The sequence below is a fragment of the Bombus fervidus genome, chromosome 2 (assembly GCF_041682495.2).
Source record: "Bombus fervidus isolate BK054 chromosome 2, iyBomFerv1, whole genome shotgun sequence".
In the NCBI taxonomy this organism is placed as follows: domain Eukaryota; kingdom Metazoa; phylum Arthropoda; class Insecta; order Hymenoptera; family Apidae; genus Bombus; species Bombus fervidus.
The window spans coordinates 8508359-8524603 of NC_091518.1; the positions used below are offsets into that span (position 1 = coordinate 8508359).

At 31.2% G+C, this 16245-nt stretch overlaps 1 protein-coding gene across 1 annotated transcript in view; it reads right to left on the bottom strand.

Moving 5' to 3' along the window:
* LOC139998265 (uncharacterized) overlaps positions 1 to 16245 on the bottom strand; it is a 67659-nt gene that overhangs the window by 11193 nt on the left and 40221 nt on the right. Inside the window, exons 3-4 of the mRNA XM_072022691.1 lie at positions 15984 to 16071; positions 6350 to 6522 (exon numbers count right to left, since the gene is read on the bottom strand). Of these exons, the coding sequence (XP_071878792.1) occupies positions 6350 to 6522; positions 15984 to 16071 (261 nt within the window). The remainder of the gene's footprint in view (positions 1 to 6349; positions 6523 to 15983; positions 16072 to 16245) is intronic.

A 16245-nucleotide genomic window follows, 5' to 3' on the forward strand; every position in this document is an offset into this window, starting at 1 on the left:
AGTTCATTATTTTAACTCATTCAATCGAACATGTTACGTTGTACAAATTCTTGAGCCGATTGCTATTCTGGTCAACACCGACAGTTTAGCTACATGAGAGACTTTCGATTAAATCGACGCGACGAAAATACGTGGAAGCATGTACTCTTCGATGGCGATCAGAGGTATTTTGGGTCAACGCTGTTGAAAGGTAGGCACGGGGAACCACTGGCCAGAGCACCCGAGTCACTTTCTTCGCTCTTTTCACTTTCATATTTTCGTTTGCATCTTTTTTTTCCTTGGATACAGGCGCCAACTGTCTTGCGCCTTCCCTTGCCGCGTCCAAAATCACACTTCCGATGAATTTCATTGTCCTGGTTTTAATTAACACTTTGTCAGATTTAATTGTCGAATAAACTGACAATCGCGTTAGTTGTAATGCAAATTAATTTGTTTTTTTAGAAATAATTTTTAGTAGTCACTCTAACGTTTCGTAGCACGCTTTTTAGTTATTTATGACGTTGAAGCAGAAGATGAAGTTACTAATTAAAGTGTACTATATTTAATAGAAGATAACGAACATTTCGAAAATAATTTTTAACAAGCAAAATATTTCCTAAAGTATTGAAGTAATTATATATTATTAACATAATATGAATAAATTTTAGTTAATAATTTCTCTGCGCTACATTGCCACAAGCTGCTGAGGAATTGTTTGACATGTTAATGTGATTTTTGAAAATAATATCCAGTAGAATGAATCGCAATTTAATGTGATTTTATGCTATTATAATACACATAATATCAACTGATTTTAAAAGTAAATTATTGTTTAGACATAAATTTACTTTAAAAATAGAATCTTTTCAATGTAAGTTAGATTGACACGAACAGAGAATTTACAATTTATTTTTAAAAAACCAAAGGTTTGCTATCCAACGATACAAAAATTGACTTTCGAAATGAAATCTTAATTCTTAGTTGCGATTAATTTTAAAATAAAAAAGAGATCAAACAAAAAAAGTACAAAGAAAAAGCTGGATGTAACGAATCATTTTTAAAACCGCATTGAGATAGTACATGGGGAGACCGCATATTGTGTGCGAACTGTTACGAAAAGTTTGCGGATATATTTCTAGAACTAGAGGAAGTGAACATCGATCGCGAAGCTTTTGTGAATTGTGTTAGGTTACGTTAATAATGATCGCGTATCTAATCTGACAACGTGGAAAATGCCTTTCGTACGAGAATTATTCATAATGTAGGATTATTCGTGTACACTCATTGATGCGACTGTAACTTTCTATTCAATTTTTATCCGTAGTTTCGCTTTTCTTCCGCATCCCTAACTGTCAAGCGTTCAGCGACCCCTAGTTATATATCTTATACATCTTATTATATCTTATTACTTTACGATAAATAGCTACGTAATATATAATTCACATATTTATGAATACAATTAAAGAAACAAGACCTGTCGTTGACCAAGGACTTGTTTTATCCACGTACACATTATAATTTTATATACGTTGTAACTTTTATGCCTTGCATATTTTATACGTTTCTGCACTCTATGCATTTTATGTTCATACATGTTTCAGAAATGTATAAACGTTCGCTAATATTATTAGTAAAATTTTATAAATCGGAAGTTACGTATCATAAGTTAATATTTGGTAATTTTATTTAATTCGATAATAAAGCAACTGAAAGTTTATGAAAAATTCTACAAGTTACACTTTATTTTTTTATCTAATTTGACGTGAAATTATAAAGTTATGAATGAAAAGTTTATAACTCAGAAATTGTGAATCGCGAATACACAGATATTATTAGGTGGTAAATTGTTATATACGAGAACTTAGATCAGGATCTAATTATTACGAGCAATTCAATCCTTAATTATAATTTAATTCCTTCTACGGTTCTTCACTTTCACAAGAATTTCTTCTTCTCCTTTACTCTGGAACCATTCAATTTCAGATCTTACGTATCGTTCTATACTTGCAGTAAACTGTAGTAAAGTAAAAAAGAAATCGGTTATATGGAAGTACATTTTGCTAAAATGTCATTATTCAAACATTATGTAACTAATAAACTTTCGAAAATGCCGTTAATTTTTCATCATAGAACATTAAACTTAAAATTAGAAAGAAGGTAGTAAGAAAGTGTTACGTAGCACAGCAAAATATCAAGAATCAAGAGAAAGGACTGAATTTCGTATTAAATATATATATATATATTTTTTTTTTCTAGATGATAAAATGTAGTTACTAATTTTCTATTTTCTTTTTTCGTGGTTATTAAGTTTTCAAAAATATTTCACGAAGATTTTGATTAGAAAAATAACTAAACAATGAGATACTATTTAAGTTCATACATATATGCAGGTACGTAAAAAGTAAGATTAACGTAGTCATGCTAAGTCTGAATAGAAGTTCAAACATACTGAAGAATCAGCAAGATGCAATACAAATCAAACATCTTTGTTTGTGTAACAATTAGTAAAAGGCTGAGGATAGTAAAATTTATTTTCTATACTTTGTAAGTTCAAAAACTTCTGCATTCTCAAGCTATATCGCTTCTAACTGAAAATGTTTTTCATATTCGGATCGAAATAGCAATACGCAATACGCATATAAATAATCATTTTACATAATTGAAATGAATGGAAAAAATATAATTTTGCGGTTGTGAAGAACATATATTATACGTGTCTTTAGCAAATGGTTACTATATACTTGCAACGTGATTAATACATAGCTGTGCACAACTTTTAAGTCATTCTCAAAATACTAACTTGAAAAAAAAAAAAGAAATAGAATAATATCGGTTCAAAATTACGAGTATTTTATTCTCTTACATTATATTGTAAGAAATTAATTGAATTTTAATATAAACCTTTAATTAAACTGTCTTTAACAATTATATTTTATTTTTCAATCAGCTTTCACAATTTGCCAATAATATCTTCCAATCAACGCCAGCACCAATGAATTTCTCTAAAAAAACCACATTTTGCAACATCATTTCAATCGATAAATCGAACGAAACTGTTATAGTGGCCGATGAAGATATTTGAATACTTACTACAGAAAATTTCCATAAATTTTCATAAACAATTGTACAATATAAATGAATTATACGTGTTATACAAAATTCTTCCAAATCTCATTAGCACTGTAATGAAACACGGCTATCGTACTTATATAGCTAAAATTTGAAACGAATCTGAAAACCTATTTAGAAATTGGAAGATATTCGTTACAAGCATACACATTACAAAAATAAGCAAACATTATTTGAACAATCGATTACTCGCTCTGTCAATTATATCAGCTATCGACTATGTTAGTAAGCTGTATTTAACGAGATCATCTTTAGCATCCGTTTCTAATAAAAGTCTTATACAGTGTCTTGTTACAGTGTTAATGGAATTTCAAAAAGTTTCATATAAAACAGATGATACACTAATAAACATTCTTTGTGGCAAGTGTTGGAATATTTCTGCGAGCCTCTGTATATATATCACACTGAGAGAATATGCAGGAAGAAGCGTTCGATTGCGTGTTTTCCTCGCGCAGAAAAAATTCCTGATCGGAATTGTTCCGCTTTGTCGGTGAACGCGTAATAAGTCGAAGAGGACGGTGATCGCAGGTGGAATCAATTATTATTCGCGCGGACGATGGCGCAATCGATACTCGGCGAGGGACTCTCTATTTCGTTGGCTTGCCGCTCCCTCTGGCATGCTAATTCGCCGTTTCTAATCCTCGCGAGCATGCCAACGCTCTTCGAAATGGATCTCTCAGTTCGTAGGTCTAGCTCGTACGTCTAGCTCGTTCCAATTTTCACTTTCCATTCGCGATACGGAAAGTGGTTGTAACGGATCTGGGGACGATCGTCGAGGACCGAATACTCTCGAACAATCTTTGCACGTACGCTCTCGCCCATAAATTACGGAACACTAATTACACGCTAATTGGAGTGAGATAGATTTGTAATAAAATCTTCGATATATAACAATTTAGATTTTTTTTTTATAATAAACGCGTTTCTCCAGTTACATAAAATTCTTTAAAAATTGTATTAGTACTGTAATGAGACACAATTGTCGTGATCGTTATTAGTATCGTATTAGTAATCTTTGTTACAAATAAATTATATCGCATTTACATTTGCAAGGATTGACATCTGCTTTGGTTGGTCGATGTATTTGAAACTGATCTTTCTTTGATATACATTTTTTTACTAATTCGATAAATTAAAAAGCAGAAAAACGCGAAGATACGTTCAAATATTTTTGCAAATTTTCCTTTCAATTTATTGTTATCTATGCTGTCTCCTTGTGACAAGTGAATCTACGGAAAGAGGTAATCTGTTTTTTTAAGACAACTAGAAAAAATATTAAGGAATTTACAGAAAATATTACCTAATTGGTCATTTTGACTTTTGAGAGGTTCAATTAGAGAAATTTTTGGTTGAAGTATGGCCTGGTTAACACCACTAATTTAAGCTACTTAAGCCTGTACTAACAATAAATGTGCTAAGCGATCCGTAGTTTATAGACAGTAAGATATGCAAGATAGTGCATATAATTCATATTTCAGTATAAAAATATATTTCCTATATTTTTTTGATTATAATTAGAAAAAAATGTTAAATGAGGAAAAAGAATGCTTGAAACGAACTATAATTTCTTACGATTGTATTTCTTTTACAAGTGCAACAAGAAAGGACAAACTAAACTTTGAGTTTATCAGTTTGAGTTTGTAATTCATTTTTCGGTCTTTAAAATTATTAGAAAATATACAAATTAATTAACTGGAAATTATTATCTGTCTTTAATGTATATCTTATTTAAATAAGCTTATATCTTATTAGAAATTATTATCTGACTTTAATAATAACCTGTTTTTAATCATTTTTGTAACGTATAATGTAAGTAAATTACACAGAGCAATCATTAATAAATTTTTGAAAACTATTTAATAGTTACGTAACTATTGACATTTAAAACTTTCTACGCATAATTTCTGTGATATCTTCTGTGATATAAAATACCAATAATAAATTATAATTTCGCTCATATTTACATATAGACTAGATTTCTCAAAATCGCTTAGAATACTTCTCTTTATTTTAATAGCCTCGATTATAGCATTGTATACGAAACTTCATATAAAAGCATTTCATTCGTTTTTTTACTATATATCTTTCACAAAAAAAAAAAAAAAAAAAACATAAGCTATATAATTTCACGTTAACATCTTTCAATATCAAAATAGAGGTTCTTTGATATTCGTAGTAAAGAAGATTTAGTTTACTAGATTTTTCTTATAATCCAATTATAAATATCGAATGTCATTATTAATTAACGCATCTAATTAATTTGTTAGCTTATTAGCTGATAAATTCTGTGTAAGATTCATCTAGTATGATTACGTAACCGAACACAACAAAAAATACAAAATTGACATTTCAGTTTCATTCGTCGTACGTTTTATGCGAGTTTAAAATTTTGCTACAGCTTGAACATTCCGAAGTATCGATTATAAAATTTAAGAAAAACAAAGGGAACGCTATACTTTATGAAATGCGAAGAAAGTGAATGAATCTCCATTTATCGATATGCATATTTTCAAGAAAAAACAATTATGAAATTAAATAAATGAAATTATATAAAATAGGAGTCTATAGGAAGATTGTTTTGTTTTATGTAACAAACAAACCGGATCATTCTATTCTGCATTGTGTATATAAACCATACGCATCGATATTAATTCAACTTCTATAAGAGAAAACTTAACAAATTACAATCAAATATTTCAATCGCTAAAATTTCTGAAACAAACGAATCTTTTGCAAAAATTGTAAAACTCAACGTATGTTTTCAACTGGATCCTTAAGTCGTGTTCACATTAGGCGATTAAGTTGAAATGATCAGGTCGTTCATCCAAAAATAGAAGAACGTGTTATTTTCAATTCGGCAACTATAAGTCATTTTCGATTTGGTTAACACTGTGTTTGCCCAGGTGAATTTGCACAACTTAAGGTCGTCGACTCAATCGCTCGACCAAAAATTACCTAATATAAACGAGTTTTTAGTAACTTATTATAATGATAGATAGAACTATAAACAACTAATATAATGTCTAAAATAAATAACGATAGTTGTATGAAAATATTGACTCGCGCTTGCTCAGATTAATTTGCAAAAGATGATAGCTGTGCAAATAATATATTTTACTGTTTTTTTTCCTCATTCTTCAAGTTAAACGTTCATGTAGCTTTCGTGTTCCTTTTGATATCTGATCTGAATTATTTTATTCACGCTTCGGTATATGTATTATTCATGAATATAATTACTTACCATCGGCATATACTGGTGGCAGTAATTTCAAGAAGGGTGCACCACGAGCACCCCAAACAGGATGTCGTATATTATTACAGGCACCAGAAGGTGTCCTATACTTGCTTGGCGGACAAGGTCTATCCGGTATGATTCTGCAGGGAGCATCGTTCGATTCTGGCCTATTTTGGTACCTGGAAATATCAAAGGATTTGTATAAAATAAATCTTATCAATTAAGTCCATTTTTAATTACACGAAACAAATTGAAAAAAGCTGAACTAAATTTATTAGAACGAATCAACATAGGTACATGAAATTATTTTTGGTATACTAATATCGAGAAATTTTGAAGAAAAGACGAACACTAACATAAGTTACTATATATATATGTCGGAGATGAAAGGACACCGGACCTTTCCTTTGGAATTCTTTAGAAAATCCCCAATACTTTAATCTCTATAAGTTAACCCAATTGTAATTGTCCGAGATTTGCGATAATGAGCTTGGACTCGAGGCGATAACTAGTCGTCGAACGTAGTCGCGATCACGGGATGAACGTTTTACCTAATAGAGGTATAGAATAATTGTATAGCTCTCTTTAAAAAGAAATAGTTGTAGTGACCGTGGTTACGTTCAGCGTCTCGTTATGTCACTTCGAGTTCAAGTCCACTGTCTAAAATCTCGGGCAAACATAATTGACTTTTATTGTTTAAGTACAGTTATAATAAAAAGTCTGGACTAAAGTATTGGAAACCTTCCGAAACATTCCAAAAGAAAGGCCCCGATGTCCTTTCATCTCCGACATATATATAAGTCCAAAAACTGATTTTTTCAAAAATTTTAGCTGGATAGTTCATTGTAAACGAAAGAAGCAATAGGAAAATTACTATTCAGTTCTCTTATTGCTTCTTCCACCCTATAACGAACTATCCAGTCGGTATTTCTGAAAAAAATCATTTTTCGAAAAAGCTTTTTCGAGTTCGATCGTATACGCAACAGGTTAATAAGCCATCATTTAAACCCTTAATTAAGATCACTGATTTTTCTCAACAAGTAATCTTCGTGTCAGCTAAAACGTCCAAATGTTGCAATAATATAACACATATCAAGTGTGATCGGTTCGCGTTCGTATTTAAGTAAGTCCTGTGCGAGTTTTACGAGCCGTAATAAATTACTCGTGACACTCAAACCGTTCAATCAGTTAACGTAACGTAGATAATCGTCGTGACTTTCTATTCTGCAAGGAAATGGACGTCTGAATCGTCGTGGAGAAGATTTTGAAAAAAAAAAGAAAAGAGAAGAATGGAAAGAAAAATGATAAGAAAAAAAGGAAACGATTTGCGATTTTTCCATGAGGAATTTATGGTACAACAACAACGAGGAAGTATAATTCATGCGTGAGTCATGTGAGCCATGTAAAATGTCTAACAATAAGAAGTTGCCTGCTGATGCATGTGCATGGTTATAAATCAAATCGCTTTCGCACAGTAAAGGATTGCGTGTTATGTACGTACAAATTGCTCCGCGGGAACAATATCTGAAGCTGTATCGGACGTATGCCAGTATTATCAATTAGAGGAACTACAGTTCCCTGCGAACAAAGAATAATCGAAAGAATGAGATCTGCTTCTTAATTCGTATTTTCCTCCTGTCTTTACACCAAGAGGGAGACTTTTTAAAAGAGGAGAATCATTGTGAGATTGTTAAATTTAAGTTATTTTAATAATTTACTAAATCAAAGGATTCTCTCTTTCACTTTCTTATGAAAAACGATACGAACAGTAAGATTATTTCAATTTTTAGAAATTCATCATTTTTATACACATATTCAAACATTCTTTATACCTATCTTTACCAACTATGGACTGAATGTGCTAAAAATGGAGATCATTCGTTATTAGATCATGGATGTTTTTACAAATACAACGAAAGAAAGAGGAAGTAAATTGAGATTTATTTCGTTCTTCAAATGCTATAAGGGATACTTCCAATATTTTGTATATTATGTGCATTGTCTATGCTTCTCCACATTTTTATTTTTCATAGATACATAAATACATAGAATATTCATTATGAAATAATAAGTCGAAAAGTACACAATAAAGTTTTTATGTGTACTCTAATTTTCAAAACGAACGACTTAAAAAATGTATTAACAGTGTTTCAACTTACCTCACTCTCTACCTATTTCTATGTATTTCTGAATATGGATAGCGTCATGATTTGGTTTCCTCTTAATATTATATCTTATATTATATTTTATTTTTCTATTATTAATTTTTTATTTATTACTCTTATTTATTATCAGCTTGCTTTCTACGTTTAATTTGAATGCTTTTGTAAATTTAAAAGATAGTAAGATTCGTATTATTAATTTAGGAAAGCTATTGCATACAGAATTATGTCCTTCGAACTAAATTAGCACGAGACCATTTTAACTTTTTCACGTGATATTCAAATATTGTAAAGGTTCTTCCATCCAGCTATAAGTAGTTTAGGATAGATAGCAAAGTAGATCTTGCAATCATCCAACAAGCCAAATATATCAAGTAAAATAAGTTAATTGAAAGGATATTGGATTTCGTATTCCATTTAATAACGGATCTTTGATGAATAATTTTGTGTTTGATGAAAATTTCGGCAATCGTAAACCGAGTTTATCGAGTGTCGCGTGAACTACAATAAAATTGGCTGATTTCTAATGGATCTTACACAAGCGAAAGTTATACAAAATTAAATTTTGCGAGGTGTGTATAGAATTCTATGATCAAATTCAAACATAAACGCACACGTACATATTTCTACGAGCTTTTTCATCCAAAGAAGGCATAGAAACCGAAAGGAACAGCGTAAAAAACGACCCTGTCGGTCGGAGTTAAAGCAACCGTAGCGACTTTCTATCGGTAGCAAAAAAAACCGACCTTGCAACAACAATTTGCGGAGAAAGAAACGATGAGCCTAGCGGATTTCTCGGTCAGCCAGGAAGGAAGCCCTGCGACGACGATCGCGGTCTTCGCGTTTCTCATCGGTGCAACATCGACGCGGCGGCCACCGATTGATTTTTAATTGATTTATAATTATGGAAGATTTATATAATTATTACAGAGTATCTCAACAATCGTGACAAGATTAACAATAAGATGATGAAACAGGTCGAAAGTATAGAATAATGTGTTTTCATATGATGCATCGTTTTCGAAAAGATCGAATCTCAAAATTTGTCTTGAACTTGGCTAATTACAGACTGGACAGAAGTAAATAATTGACAGGAGGTTATTCCACGTAAAGGTTAAGAGGTTAAAACCACGTACAAAAATATTTCTCCAATGTTCGTCACAGAAAGCAAGAATCGTGAAACTTCTCCTGTATCGAAAGTGTTAATGACGTACACGAAGATCAAACTTCGTTTCGATCAAATAAACATCCAAAGTCTATCCAAAAATAGACTACGTTCTATTTAAGGATTCTTAGGAATATAGAGATTTCAAGGCAAAACAACAATCGGGGAATAAATATAATAAAATAATGAAAAGTACGAATTATTCCTGCTGACATATCCGTTTGCAAGCACTGCGCGATGTGGCGCGCGCCGATGCGCGGCCAGCCACCTTTCTGTGGCCGAGGAAAGGCGATAGTACCGGTAATGATCGGATGAGAAACCTTCCTCGTGGCTGAAATGCCGCCACGGAAGGACGCGCCGGCAACCGACACTCCTTTTCTCGGCCATGAAAGTAAAAGTTCGTTCGTGGCAGAGTTACCGCGAGAAAAAGCAAGAAAATAGAGCAAGAAGGATGGAGGCCGGACTGGCCGAGCTACTGGAAAGCCTCGTCACGTCCGTTTATTGCACTTCTGTTCCTTCGACACTTCCTTTTTGTTCGCAGTGCCCTTTTACGTTTGTTTTGCGAAGCTGCTTCGTTTGTTCTTTCTCTGTTTGTCGAATTTGGACGTGTTGTGGGAAGAAGAGTAATAAGGTAGGCGAATTGAATTTTGAAGGCAGTATTATGTAGAACAATGGCATTTTCGAAGGGTCTTGTATCTTTCGTTTCGTTTTAAATCTCGTTGACGGAACTTTTTAGTTTGTAATTGTGGCTGATTTGCGATTCGCGCATTATGTTATTAATTTATATTAGGATTAATTGTAGGAAAGTTGGGAATGAGAATTAGAGATACTGTCAACGACTGTTGATTTTTTACGATAGCAAATTAGCTATATGTTAATAGCGTTGTTAAGATACAAACAAATCGAATGGGAAGAAATTGAATTAGGATTCGATATATAATAAATTTAGCACTCACAATCACATCTATTTATTCTAGTCGGAGCTCATTGTAAAGAGTATTATATTGGTGTACTTAGACTGAGATCTAGTTTCATTGTTAGAAAGACCTCGTTTTAGAATATACTTGAGAATTACTGGTATAATAAATAATTCGATAATTCGATGGTACATATTGTGTGAGCTTTTGAATTCCACCAGTTCGATTTCTATGAACATTTTATAAATATTATAAAAATCACATTTTAAAGTTATGGTGTACATTTTATGTCTTTTATTACAATATGTTTCGTTATAACAAAGTGTTCACAAAATTATAAAAATTATAAACTTGACAAGTGTTGTTTAATAATCTCACATCATTATCTGTTAATATAAAAATGAAGAAATTCAATTAAAAGCTACTATTTTCTTCAAAACTTGCTCTTGTACAAAGTTGATATCTGGAAACTATTTTGATTTTTATTAGATACTGAATGCGAGTAAAAATATTAAGAGAAAAAAGAATTGAACGAGACAATACCTTGCACTGTACAATTACGTACAATTACTATGACTTATTCGAAAAGTCTTATTGTAGTGTTCAACAAAATGAGATAATCGTATTTTCTCATATCACGATTCAGCAATATAAATTATGGACCAAGGTAAATATTGAGTATAAAACGTCATACACAATCAATATACGAAACACTTCACTTTAACTAATAGAAACTCTCTAAAAGGCCCCAATACAATAAATCTCTTGAAATTGCAACAACGAAACTGTCCCTACAGGATACATGTTCCATAATACACAGTATCGTGAATCACAAGAAACGTCACTAATTGCAGAAGAACCATTAATCTTTCCACAGTTACCCAAGATTAAACGCCATTTAAAACCAGGAGTAAGTAAACAAAAAATTTTGGACGTACAGTCCTTTTTACCAACGTAAATCCACATTCTTAAACTGAATCATTATTTTCGTATTATCGTCGCATTATCCAATGCTTAAAAAGTGAGACAAACCCATTTTTGCGTCTACGAGTAAATAATCGTTGGCCAGAGTCATATGAAACGAAATTTGGCCCAAACTTTCCGAAAACTCGAATATTGCTCAAGTTTTGGCGTAATTCGACGTTCCTCTGCAGGACACTGGCAAATATACAGTTACTTCCCAAAGTATTCGGTAACAGTTGTAACATCTGATTACAATTCCTGTTATAAAAACAGTACTTCGGTTCTTTGTACCAGTGGAAGCGTCACGACGTAACAGAAAACTCGACTTAACGTAAGCTGCCATAGTATGTAGTCGAAAATACGTAACGCCGTTAAGAAAGACAAGGTGATTGAGTTTTTGTAAAAAAAAAACAACTTTCTCGGAACGTCCTATATTGTAATATGTAGTCGATTGAAACATTTTTATTCGATTAATTAGTTTCTTATTCAAGACATTTTTGTGTCAAATTAACGGAAATGCCTGAAAAATCGTTGAAAAATCGACAGTTTGGTACACCCTATCAAGAAATCTGATTTACTGTATTATAAGTCATTGTAACATGGTATACACGTTATTTCCAGCAAATTTCTTTTTCCTCGATATGATCGATAACGATCAGGAAAAATTTCATGGTTAAATTTAATTCATAAAATTCAAAAACGAACAATCCCAAACTAATAATTCCAATCGAAAAACTGATATGAGTTGTTCCAGTTGCGTGAATTATTCTGTACAACAAATTTGTCCAAATTTTATCACAAAACAATTGAACGTGATCAATTTCAATTTCAACGAATATTTCAAAGAAATACAACTTTAATACAAGTACAACTTTATAACGTTTCACAAAAGGAGAGCTAAGAGTTAAACAAATACTTTCCTAATTAACCTAGATATATAGCTATACACATAATTTAATTTTTGCGAGTAACTGTAGCAGTCAAGTCGGGTTTTGCAACTATATCGCGACATAATTCGCGATTTAACTGTAATTGCGATTCACTTTCCGCATCGGGCAATTCACCTTCTCCAATTCGGCGAAAGGTATCACGAGGTTGAACGGTAATTACGTTTTGCGGTTTCAGGATATGCGCTGCAACGTTCCGGCCGTTTCGTCAGGCTGATGCGCTTTTAATCTGCCGTTTTAATTCGGCCGACGCTTTGCAGTTTTCTCTGCGAATACCTAGCTTCCTTGGAAACGACGTTGCGCAATCACCCGCAAAAATTAAACGACTATCTGCCACGAAAGGGATGAAGAGAATATTGTACGGTAGATCGGAAGTTTGTAGTGATGATGTAGTTGATGAAAAGGAGAATCTCTTTTAGTTACAATTGCCTATATACGTAGCATGCTTACATACATACTATAATATATTATATATATATATATATTGTTATATCATATTTTATGTTTCTATTATATATTATATTTTATATTATATTAAATTTTATATTTATATTACAATTTTATTTTATGTATATATATTTTTTATATATGTACATATACGTTATATATCCTATACATTTAAGTTTAAGTAATATTTGTCTTCCCTATACCTGTCTTCTCTTTGGAATTCTTAGGAAAATCCGCAACACTTTAATCTCATAAGTTAACCCGATTATAATTGTTCGAGATCTGCGATAATGAGCTTGGGCTCGAGATGACAACTAGTCGCCGAACGTAGCCACGGTCACGGGATGAACGTTTTTACCTAATAGAGACTAATAAAGACGTTTTACCTAATAGTATAATTATCTACGTTATAAGCAATTGTAGGTATAATTTATTTTCGATAGAAACGAAGGAACGTATTAAAAAATAATGGGCTCATAAGTACAAAAGAGTTTTACGTCCAAGAGATTAGGAATCGAAGTATTGAGCGCTCTTACTTTTCGTAGCTACTAGGTTAAAGGGATAATACATTTGTGATCATTCTATAAAGTTTATGAAGAAATAATAAATAAACAGTCCGCATAATTATGATGCATGTTTTTTCTGAAAAAGAATGATCGTAAATTTCGTTGAACGTATTCGAGTCATAAAAATTCATAGAATAACGAATATCTAATATGTATGTTCACAAGCAATGCATAGGATCAAAAGGATTAAAGCATACGTATATAGCAAAATAAAATTGGCTGTAAGAGAAAGTGTTTAATTTAAACAAGCTTCTAAATATATATGTCTGTTTTCAGTGTATACAAGGTACGTTTCAGTAGAATGTTATAAATATTAATTGTTATCGTGAAATAGCCTTGATGTAATATTTTTACTATTGGAATATTAAATAATATTCGTATAATATTATTTAATATTAAATAATATTCGTATAATATTATTTAATATTATTTTAATATTATATGAATATATTAGGTTGTCCGAAAAGTTTCTTTCGTTTCATAAGGTGATAATAGATGAACAACAATTTCTGTTTTATATTATTTTATTGAATTAGGTGTGATCCATTTCGTTCTATTTTTATTATTATGTTAGTACGTAATTTAATAAACTACTAAAAAACAAAGAAAAAAAAAGTTATTTCCTTATAAAACGAAAGAAACTTTTCGGACAATCTAATAACAGCTGGGTTTAAGACAATATTGACCTAAGTATTGACAGTAACTAACTATAAGTTTCATATGGGAGAGATTAACTCTAGGGTGTGAACTGGTCTTTATAGTTTGCAGTAAATATTATTTGACTATCATTATTGACTTCACAATGTAATGGCCCGAACTTGCCTTGAGATGACATAAACGTAACCGTTAGTGGTCGGTACATAAATAGTCAATGGTTAGAACATAACTAACGAAGTGTTTGTTAAGGAACAAGGTCGTTTATGACCAGAAATGGCCTACTTTTAAAGAAATTCGTTATGAAAAATGAATAACTGATCATCTATTGAAACATTGTTCGGAAGGACAGTAGCGAATTGTGATTAACAATCTAGTAATAATATTATATTGATTATATAGCAGATTATATTTTTAATAGAAATCGTAGTATGTACAGATTCATTTCAGATACTAAATTTTATAACGAAAGCTTTACTTTGGATATTTTGTATATTCTTGCACATTAATTCTTGTGTTTTCTGAATATTTAAATCTTTTACTTAAAACGCATGAACATCTGCAGTCTAATAATGATAAACAGAAAATTTTCTTTTTTCCAAAATCTTTTGGAGATAATTACCTACCTACACCAGATTTATGATAGAGAAAAGTTGGCCTCTCTAGTTGTTTTTGAGAGAACAGCATCAACAATTGTATCAAATCGATTCGTATTCGAGTCAGCGTACAAGATTCTTTCACTCAATCAGAAGTAAAGTTCAACAAGTTAGATTCAACATAACTGAGGAAGTTCTATATTAAAATTACGAGTTTAACAAAATCAATCAGTCAGTTTTATGAAATCTACGATTGACAAGCTGTTATCTAGACGATGCGTATTAAAATTATTTTTCCATTACAAATATATTTGAAGATCTATTAATACATTTCTTATATATTATTTAAAAGACGAACAAATTTCTAGAGAAACTACAATGAACAAAAATTAATGGATAAAAGTAATCAATATGGAACAACATAATATTTATATTATTTCGTTATTTGTAACATTCTCCATATACTTTTCAACGTATTATGTAACAATAAATGAAAAATAAAGAGAATATTTTATGCTTTATGATGCATAGTAACGCGTACAAACAAATGTTTTTATCCGAGAAATTGCACTAACTCAGCTGTGACGAGTTTCATTATAAACTAGATGGAGCAAGGGACCTTCGATATTTCTGGCATAAAAAATTCACTAAAACATTAATGAATTAGGTAATTGCATTGAATCTATCGGAACTGTCCTGTTGCTTTGAACGAAAAGTAACGTGCGCCCTGCTACACAATTAATGAGGAGAAAGTGACGAATCGATATTCTTCGATACTTATTACTTGATAAACCATTTCAATTGACTGTGATTAATTAGTTTTTAATGACACGTTACATTTGACGCCAGTGGTTACTATAACTCAGTTAAATATCTTGATAAACATCGTACATGAATATTCTATTGTATATACGTTTAAAAATGCCAATATTTTTTATATGAATCGCATTTCGAAAATTTCACAATTTTGTAGAATATATTTATAAAATATCATGGAAATCCAAACTGTAATAGACGACGTGATCTTAATTATTATAATGGCATATAAAACGAAGACCTCTATTAAATACAAAGTATATGTATGTATATACTTGTTACTTGACATTTAAGAAAATTTAGATTAATGTACATCAACTAATAAAACAGTTTAAGAAAAATCGTTAAGATGTTTATACTATAAATCGACATAAGATATTGAACAGTACAGAGATAGGCAAACTTACCTAGCATTCGTTTGGTAAGTGAATCTTTCTGCCTCGATTCCTGCGCGTGCTCTTGCTTGCAAATCATGATCAACTCCATAAACATAATCTGCGAATAGAGCATAATTTTTCTTATAAATTTAGTAGGAATATCATGGTGTATAAAAATATATAGTATATGCAATATTATTTGTGTAAAATGTTATTTGTATAATATATATAGTAAACCTTTTCTCAACGCTTTACAAATTCTGCAGACTATAGTTATTTCACAAATTATTAT